General features: G+C 41.0%; 1 protein-coding gene across 2 annotated transcripts; it reads left to right on the top strand.

Moving 5' to 3' along the window:
- The first annotated feature begins 2773 nt into the window (after positions 1-2773).
- LOC112254946 (proton channel OTOP1-like) lies at positions 2774-9613 on the top strand. Of its 2 annotated transcripts, none has more exons than XM_024427938.2 (6): positions 2774-3893; positions 4161-4297; positions 5070-5128; positions 5252-5382; positions 6365-7275; positions 7559-9613. In XM_024427938.2, the coding sequence occupies exons 1-6, from the start codon at positions 3515-3517 to the stop codon at positions 7727-7729; spliced, it is 1788 nt and encodes a 595-aa protein (XP_024283706.1). In that variant the 5' UTR covers positions 2774-3514; the 3' UTR covers positions 7730-9613. The 2 variants fall into 2 exon arrangements, with proteins under 2 accessions (XP_024283706.1, XP_024283705.1); XM_024427937.2 differs by having other exon boundaries at positions 6359-7275.

The raw sequence follows: 9613 nt of genomic DNA, 5'->3' as shown, positions 1-9613 counted from the left end.
AGGGGAATCCCTTTGGAATGAGAACCACGTCCAACTCTTCTGGATGGACAGGAGCTACTAACTGAATAGCCGGAGGACATTTCCATGGGATTGGGAATGGCAATGGAGATCCATTTCCTTTTTAACTACAGCTAATGTCAGAGTTGATTCAACAAGAGAAAAGCTGCTAAATAGATAGTTGAAAATAAAAAGAAGAGAGATGTAATGTTTGGGAAAGATTTGGTGAAGTGCTAACAGAGCAGTGCAAGAAATGCTTAATTCTGCAGGAGTTATTATTAAGGCTATGTGAAAGGATATAGGCCTACAGTCAGTGTCCAGACTTCAGTTATCATTTAACCCATCTGAACAGTACGTTACAGTTCCCTTGACGTGCCATAGGACTATTTGAAGTCCCAGTCAGTTGACTGTTGAATTTCTATAGCGCAGGTGCTCTTCGGAGCACTCTAAATTGTTAAAAAATGTGTGCAGCGCATGGCGAAGTAGTACAGAGCTCAATTTGGCCTCTGCATGCCTTCAGAGGCTCCGTAATTGCATCAAACCCTCCATATGAAGCCTCCGAACACATTTTCGGATCAAGCATTGATTGGCTTTTAGTCGAAAGTACAGTAATGGATGTTACCCATATGTGCTGAGTCCATAAAATACGCTACATGGTCAATCCATTGTCTGCATTTGCCTTGCAGCATTTACGGGGATATGGCCTCTCCAGAAGTCAGGGCATTTATACTCCTTGCCTTCACAGAGCAGCACAGAGCTGTTGTAAAGGAAGTGAGCTTTTGTTTATACAGGACCTTCCTTCCCCACATACCTTCACCCAATCATGTCAATGTGGAGCTATACGGTTTAGATAAACGTCATATTATATTTGTGTATAATTTGCCTATGGACAAAGTTGTTTTTATTGATCCATATTTATTTGACAAAAGCAATGTCAAAAACAAATCATTGTGACATGTTTAATTAAAACATGTATAGGAGACCTTTTTTAAAGATCAACAACATTTTTATCTGTTCGACAGGGATGGATTTTTCTTTTGTCGAACTTTCTTCATTGTGACATATGCTAATGTTAATGGTGTTTATTTTATATAAATGTCGATTGCCGAATGTAGGGGCACATGATGTCACAAGTAACTATAAAACCCCATTTCATATTTAGTTCTAAATGCCTACTGCTTGCAACATAAAACATTTTCAACTATAAAAATAATGTTTCTGCAGGACAAGGATTGTCCTGACTTTCAAGAATGCCTGAATTGTTTCGCCTTGCTTTTTTTGGTTGGCTGGCAAGTTTCACAATCCAATTTCAGATCTGAAGGAGAATGGAGAGGAGAGGAACCTGGCTCTGAGGGGTGGCTTTTTCCATTTACCTTTCTGTGTTTTATAATTTTCCTTCAATTCACAAGAAGCTGAATGTCTCACCCGAGAAAGCAGCCTAGTGAGCGAAACGGCGCCTCTCTTTTCTCTGTATGTGTAGGCCATCTATCTGATGCTCTCTGGTCAAAAAGAGTATGACATTTTTGCTGCCCATAGAAGTGAATGCAAGGGAAGACAGCAAGAATTTGGCCTCCCTTGATTAAAAAATAATAATAATAAAATAATAGCCAACCAGCGTAGAGCTAAACTTAATGAGGTCAACTGTGAATGGTCCTGACTCACCAAAAAAAATGTGTCAACAGGAGCCAGTTTGTATTTAGCTTCCCTCTACTCATATAACAAGAGAGCAATACACAATTGACAAAAACAACTTGAATTGTTGCATCTCGTTGTGTTGTTGTCCTCAGGTGGTAAGCTAGCTTGCTAAAAATGTCCTTTTCCTAAATTAGCCATGGATGGAGATAGCGATTTGGACTTGTGGTTTTACTTTATTCTCCATACTGGCCAATGATTATAATGGCGATTCTGATCCAATCATAAATGCATAAATTGTGCCACTGGCCTGAGAGGATGGTAGTTCAATATGTAGCTAGATCTAGAAGGCTAATGTTAAGTAGCTAAAGTTGCCCATGAAAGGAAGTTAGGCTAGCGAGCAAGCATTTTAGCCAGGTAGCCTAGGACAACAAAACATAAAAGGGTGTATATTGTGACAGAGTCATAGACCGTTTCATCAACATGAGAGAGAGGAGGATGGCATTGAAGTTTCTCTACAAGTAGGGTGAGTCAACATGTTTTTCTACTTGCATGAACCTACAGCAAGCACATAAACAGAAATCAGAACTATGAACAACCACATATTTATCTTACATCGACTGGACTAAATTGTTTTTGGTATCTTTTAGATGTCACTGTATTAGACTACGAATAGGTGATTTTATGATGTCGAAATATTGAAATGGTGCTGGATTTTTGGAGTCAGCTCCTGATTTCTTTGAGACTTGCGGAAACTCTGTGATTCTAAATCATTCGTTTTTTGTAGTCCAAAACATTAACTTGCTTGACCTTGCTGTTGGTCATGTAACATGCAATGTGCTTTGTGGGCACAGGCAGAGAAACCTGGTTGCAGTCTCCTGTTCAGCAATTTTATTCCACTCGTTGTACACCATGTCATTTGCCAAAGACACGGTAAATGACCAGGACAAACTTTTTGGCAAATGACAGGAGTGGCAAGGAGTGTAATGTTAGCTAAAACGACTTGTAACCATACTACTGGAGGAGGGTTATGGGTTGAACGTGGACGTGTGTCGCACTTTGAAACCCACGCCCACATTGACATAGTACCTCCCACCAGGCAAAATACTGTGAAAAAAGTGTCCCATAATAAAAAGGAAGGTGCCTCTCGCTCCCATAACACACGTTTTCTGGAGACTTGTGGGCAGAGATCTGATGAAATCGCGCACTGTATGCGCTTTCGGTTGCCTGATTGCGTCCAGACTGAGGAGAAATACGCAGACTATCCACCCACGTCCTGTGGTCAACCAGATCTGATCACAATCAGAACACAATGGGACTTTTGTGCATCTAGACTTGTCTTTTCTATGCGATCTTAGTATTCTGATAGCGAGAAGTCGCATGTAGACACTTCCAGATAGAGACAAGTGCTAGTTGGCAACGACCATGGAAAAAGCTTTTTGGAGATTAAGCTATTACATGATCAAGTAGATTATGTGAATGATTGGCACTTTTAGTTCACCAATTTCTCAAAAAATAAAAATGTATGGCGGGTTCAACTGGACTACGGATGTGCGTCGCCGATGGCTGGAATTCAATCTATTCCGCTGAATTCACCCAGCAAGCGGTTATATAAGGTGATATAAAGTAATTTAATCTAAATGGTCCAGGATGACAATAATAGGTCAAACACACCATGTTAGTAAAGCTGGACACTGAATGAAAGCATGAAACAAGTGAGACCGTCTTTGGACTGAATCAACTTGCAGTTGGCAACGTTTGTATCCAATTGCGTCCCCACCTTATTGCTACAGGTTGAGCACTTGGCCTTTCACAAATGTACTTGTAGCACACTTTGTTGATATTGCTCTTCCTTTCGGACTCGAATGTTACATATTTAGGCGCCATGGCTGAGCACGGTGGCCCTCATAGTATGTGTTTAAATAAGGTAGACTGTCACAGTTCCTCCACCTTGTCCTCCAGCTCAGAGCAAGAAAGTGAAATATTCACCAAATTGAAAGTCAGTTTGACTGAGGACTATCCGCAGAAGAATGCGGAGATTCTGAGCGGCCAGTATGGGATTAATTTACTTTTGATCGGCGTGTCCTTGATGCTGGCTATTGGTAACAATGGAGCACCCGTGAAGGAAGAGCACCTGCTGTCGTTTATCACGACCCTCATAATCGTCCAGCTGCTATGGATGATGTGGTACATCGTGAGGAGAGGCATGCAGAGTAATTTACAGGCAGAAAAGGATGTGCATGCTACTACCTCTTGGATAAAAGGTACAGATATTTGGAAGATTAGGTTTCCAGTATGTAAAATGGTGTTGTGAATGTAAATCTCGAGGCTGGATTTTCAATGTTTTGTATAGTTAAATGCTTCTCAAGTAGCTGATGGAACTTTTCCAAATAGATTTGTTTTTGGTTTATAAAACTTTGGCGGAGAAACAAGCAAACATTGAATTGACATCAAAAGCAATTAAAGGATATTTTTGCATACTTTTTCGTTTCAATGCAGCCTCTTAACAACGAATGTTTCATTGATTATAGGGGGTTTAACTCTTCTTGCGCTCCTCTCGTTGATCATGGATGCCTTCAATATTGGTTATTTTGTGGGCTATCGATCATGCCTGTCGGCTGTTCTAGTGGTATACCCCATCATCCACGCAACTCACACAATAGCACAGGTAAGATACAACCCCCATTCTATGTTGATTTGATAACACTTTTCATTATGGTATGGCCTATACTTAGAAGGATTTATAAAGTGGTTTGTAATTTCTAAACGGATTATTCCATATATAGATGGTTTAAAAATCTGTAATAAACAGTTATAACACATAAGTAAAACATGTGCTATTTTTGGGCTTGCTTAATAATGTGCTTATTATATATGAATGTACTGTTATTGATATTACTATTATTATTGACAGTGCAGCCATAACCTCAGAATTTGGCGAGCAGCTAAATGACAAGCACACAGTTTAAACAAATGTATTCAATTATAATGTATTTATTTTAGATTTATAAAGTAATAACTAACAACTTATTTACCATGTATAAACCCATTTTATACATTTTCTTAAATATGTAAAGTGTTAACAGGTAAGCTGGCAGCTCTGTTCAAAAGTTTTTCCAGTAAAGGTATCTAAATACCACTTAAGCGGGTAATGTATAGAGCTTTATCTTGAAGTGGAATAATGTACACTTTGTTTCTCAGGCAAGAAAAAGAGTTGTCTGTACAAAATAATCCTGTCATTATCCATGTTATTGGAGTAAAACGTAATGCAGGCGGAGGTAATCCTTCAGTTGAGAGGTCATTTGATATGTTCTCACATTCTGGTGATTCATTTTCACAGTCCAAATGAAAGCCTTCACCAGAAAAGTTTTTTAGACTGATATAGTGAGTGTCTTGTCAGTGCTAGTTTGGTACAAATGTTAATTTGAGTTTTGTTTTAGGTGCATTTCCTTTGGTTTCACATCAAAGACGTCATCAAGTCCTTTGAGACCTTTGAAAGGTATTGTGAAATATAATAAATCTGTATTTTGAGATTGTCACAAGCCATGCGATAATTTATCTACCCAGCAACGACTATTGTGACAATCAATTTCTATTTTGATTCATGGATGTTTCCCGTCAGGTTTGGCGTCATCCATGCAGTCTTCACTAACCTGCTGCTGTGGTGCAGCGGTGTGATGTCTGAGGCCAATCACTTGCTAAACCACCACAGCACAAGGCTGACTGCCCTGGGTTTTGAAAATCTCACCATGGGTAAGGGGACCAGGGTCGAATGGCTGCTTGAAAAAAGGACAATAGTTCGCTTGAGAAGCTCACTTAATTGGATGAAAGACAGGTGAAGGGGGTTTGAAGGGGAGGGGATGGAATAGACAGTCCAGAAGGTCTTGTTTGTGTTGAACGTTTACTCTTTTAGGTTTCACGACACACGCACAGTTGCTGGCCCCGAACACCCGCCCCTCAGCTTGCGATACCTCAGACGCGATTGTCCCAGGCCAGGCTGCTCCCAAGGGCGTTGCAATTACAGTGACTGATACATCTTAAGCCCGGGCTGCTCTAAGGAGGAGAACCACCGTAGTGGTACCTTTTTGGGAGGAGTGGGGGTAGTGAGTACAGTAGGTAGAGGTACAGGGTTGAGTTAAGAAGCTGTCTTTAGAGGGCAGCACAAGGAAATGGTAGGGCTTCAACAAGTACATGGAAAGCATTATTTTGAGGGAAAAGTAATTTTAGTCCAATGTGCTGAATTGTGTATATTGGTGTTGAGAAAGTTGGTTGATACACTTGATCCACCAATCTGATATTCTCATCACACGTGTGAAGAGCAGTTTGTGGTGATATTGATCACACCACCCACTGCTACATGAAGATTTCCATAGCTGAAATGACTAGGACATTGAGCTGTGAGGCCCAAACAGCACAAGGTCAGTTCATTTGGTAAATAACTAGACTCTAAATTCCCTTCCTACCACCCTTGTTGCTGATGGCAAAGGATTGTTTAATTCTGTTACATAAGACCCAAAGAAAACAACTGGCCTCATGCAAAAAACATTGAAATAAACCTTATTGCCAGAAATATTTGATTAACTTGAGAGTTTCTAACCTCTGTGTAGTATACTTGTATACACAAATTGGAGGTCAATGTTTTGTAAAGTACATAAAGTTACATATGGTGGCAGAAGTGGGAATGCACTGGGCTTGAAATTGACACAATATTTTGTTTTTTTAATGTGAGTTTCAGTGGCTATGGAACCTCATTGTAATTGCACTATCAGTGCCTGCTCCATGTTCGTCAACGGCCTCTACTACCTTTATCCCTTCAACATCGAGTACCACATCTTTGTCTCGGTAATGCTCTTCGTCATGTGGAAGAACATAGGGCGCACCATTGACCTCGAGCACAACCGGAAAAGGCTGGCTACCAAGACCCAGGGGCTGGTAGTCGGCCCCATCCTGGGTCTCGCCGCTCTGGCCAGCACCATCGGCGTACTGGTGGTCTACATCATCCACGTGGAAGAGTCGCTGGACATCCGGGAGTCAACCATTGCAATCTTCTACTACTACGGCATCGTCATGCTGGTGGTCATGTGCTCGGCCGGGGTCACTGGTCTGCTCATCTACCGTGCCGACCCCATTCCCATGGACACCACCAAGAACCCCTCACGGAAGCTGGACACAGAGCTCCTGTTTGGTTCGTCGGTGGGCTCCTGGCTCGTTTCCTGGTGCAGCGTGGTGGCCGTGTCAGCCTCACGCAGCAGCCCGAGCTACCGCTGGACCAACCTGATGTACTCGCTGCTCAGCATCCTAGAGAAGTACATCCAGAACCTGTTCATCATTGAGTCCCTCTACCGCCAGCAGGAGGACGGTGAGAGGGAGGACACTGAGGTGGCGGGGCCTGCACCAGAGATATTCTCTGTGAACTCCTCCTTGTCTCCACCCTACAACGGAATCATCAACCAGGCGTACGAGAATCCGGACAACGGCTGCGTCACGCTGGAGAATGTGCAGAAGGAGAGTGGACAGGTGAATGGGTGCCCACAGAAACATTTGGAAGTGCCCCATCAGGTGGAGAACAACGTGGAGGTGACCCCGAGCAAGAAGAGTCAGATCCTGAAGAACATCGCCGTCTTCCTTTTCATGTGCAACATCTCAGTAAGCTTGCTGTTCTTTACTTATTATTTATTATGATTTATTTATTGATAATAGTCAGTGGTGTTATTGTCATAGGGTATAGCTAGCTCTCAAGCACACATACTGTATGATTCTCCCCCATTTCTTACCCTTCTAGCTACTTTTACTATCTACCTTTCATTCAATGTCCCAGTTGGGAAATGTATTGCACAGCTAGGAGTTTATGAAATACAGCATGCATTTACCACACAAAAAAAACAATACCAAGTTAAGTTTAACCTTATTGGTGTCTCCTTTACTGCAGCTCTGGATCCTTCCTGCCTTTGGCTGCAGACCCCAGTATGACAACGGCCTAGAGGAGGAGACGTTTGGCTTCACCACATGGACCACAGTTCTCAATTTCGCCATGCCGATTACCCTCTTCTACCGCATGCACTCTGTGGCCTGCCTTTTCGAAGTGTTCCGGAGAGTGTGACAAGACGAAGAGGGACCAATGAGACAAGGCAACATGCACAAGAACACTTGTGAAATACAGGTCAACCATTCAGGAGGCCATCTTGTCATGTACTTTGACTTCCAAACAAGCATGGAAACACATTTGTCACTTTAGGGGTCTTATACTAGATAAGATGTCCCTTGTAGCGATGCATCTTCAAAAGCATTTTATAGCACCTGGTCTAAACAACAAATGACATTGATATGAGACCTTGGGTTCAAATAGTATTTCGGAATCTTTCAAATACTTTAGCTTTACATGATTGAGCTGGCCAGGCACAATGTAACCAATGGATTAGCCCTAAACGTGCAAAGTATTTGAAAGATTTCAAATAGTATTTATACCCAGGTCTGATATCACTTCGTTGTGTGTTACTGCACTAAAAAGATAAAATGACATTTAGATTTAGGTCTATCGTAAGTGTTTGGGTTTGTCTTTTGATTTTCATCCAAGTGTCGTTGAAGTCAAGTGTTATTTGACACATATGTAAATAGTTAAATGTTTGGATCTAGAACAGATGTAAGCCAGGCGATGTGGCAATGCGTTATGAGGGCATAACATGATTATACCAAGCAAAGTGCCATACCACATTCATTTTTATCAAATCAACCACCGTGTTCACAGCAGTATGCTACTCCAACATCATAAAGAAGCCAAAGCAGCTCTCGCTTTGGTTATTTAATGTCACTAAAGAACTGTACTATGATTTGAAAAGCCATAAACGTTTTTTTTTTTGTTCTGCCATTTTTAGGATGTTCTCATTGGTCAGAAGAAAACACAGGAAACTCAAAACACTGCTGTGTCAGACACTTGAACTACTTGGCTGGTGACTGTCTAGAGTCCTACATGTACTGTAGTATACAGTAAGCCAGCACTAGACTTTGAATGCTCTTCTGTGTAGTATTGGACTGTAGTTCTCACAATCTCTCGCCAACGTTCATTGGACTGTTGGCAATACTTTCCCTTTAGATTTTATACTAATGTACCTAAACAATACAGACGTGGTTTTATACAATATATTTAACAATTTCAATTATGGAACAATATTTGTCTAAAAAAAACAAACAGCGTGGTGTATGTGGAGCTTCCCCCAATCCACACTGATTATTCCCCTGGACCCATATTAAGCTTAGCCTGGTGGAACCAGCCTATTTTCTGCATTCACACAAAGCAGACACCACTTTTTTGGTAGACAGCTGAAGGATGGGCCTGTTGTTATGTTATTGAAAAGGGAAACAATACAATATTTGCACAGATGTACAGTATATACAGCATTGACTGGCATTAATTTTCCAAAAAGAAAATATGTTTGTTCAAACTGAAACAATTCTGAAACTGAACCATTTATCTTGATTGATGTCATTTTGAAAAGTGAGCATTGAAAATAATCATATCCTGTGAAGTTGTTGATTGATGTTGTGAGGAATTACTGAAATGTAGCGCTACTGCATAGTTAAATGTAGAACAACATATTGAGGCTGTGGTGGAATATCAAAAAACAGAGTTCTACATTGGTGGTAACTACTGTACATTGTTCTCAGTTGTATGTGCCAATCTATGGTCAATGCTTATTGGTAAACCTGCAGCAATACTACATCCTCTGTGGACATATCTGAATGTACTAGATTAAAGCTACTGTAGCCTACATAGCCTCTGTGATAAAAATGATTGCGAAATTATGACAAATATTTTAAGTTAACTTAAATTCATACTATAGGTCAGGGGTCAATCATGGTTTATTCATCCGCGGCACAATTTATTTTCTTAAGCGGATGGTCAGGGGGTCAGAACATAATTATACAGTGCCTTCAAAGTATTCACACATCTTGACTTTTTGCACATTTTGTTGTGTTACAGCCTGAG

The sequence above is a fragment of the Oncorhynchus tshawytscha genome, linkage group LG07 (genome assembly GCF_018296145.1).
Source record: "Oncorhynchus tshawytscha isolate Ot180627B linkage group LG07, Otsh_v2.0, whole genome shotgun sequence".
Classification (NCBI taxonomy): domain Eukaryota; kingdom Metazoa; phylum Chordata; class Actinopteri; order Salmoniformes; family Salmonidae; genus Oncorhynchus; species Oncorhynchus tshawytscha.
This window is presented reverse-complemented; position numbering and strand designations above follow the sequence as displayed.

Coding starts and splice junctions, on each gene's coding strand:
- LOC112254946 (XM_024427937.2), top strand. CDS start 3,515: ATGGCTGAGCACGGTGGCCCTCATAGTATGTGTTTAAATAAGGTAGAC. Junction 3,894..4,160: donor TACTACCTCTTGGATAAAAG/GTACAGATATTT, acceptor CATTGATTATAG/GGGGTTTAACTCTTCTTGCG. Junction 4,298..5,069: donor CAACTCACACAATAGCACAG/GTAAGATACAAC, acceptor GTTTTGTTTTAG/GTGCATTTCCTTTGGTTTCA.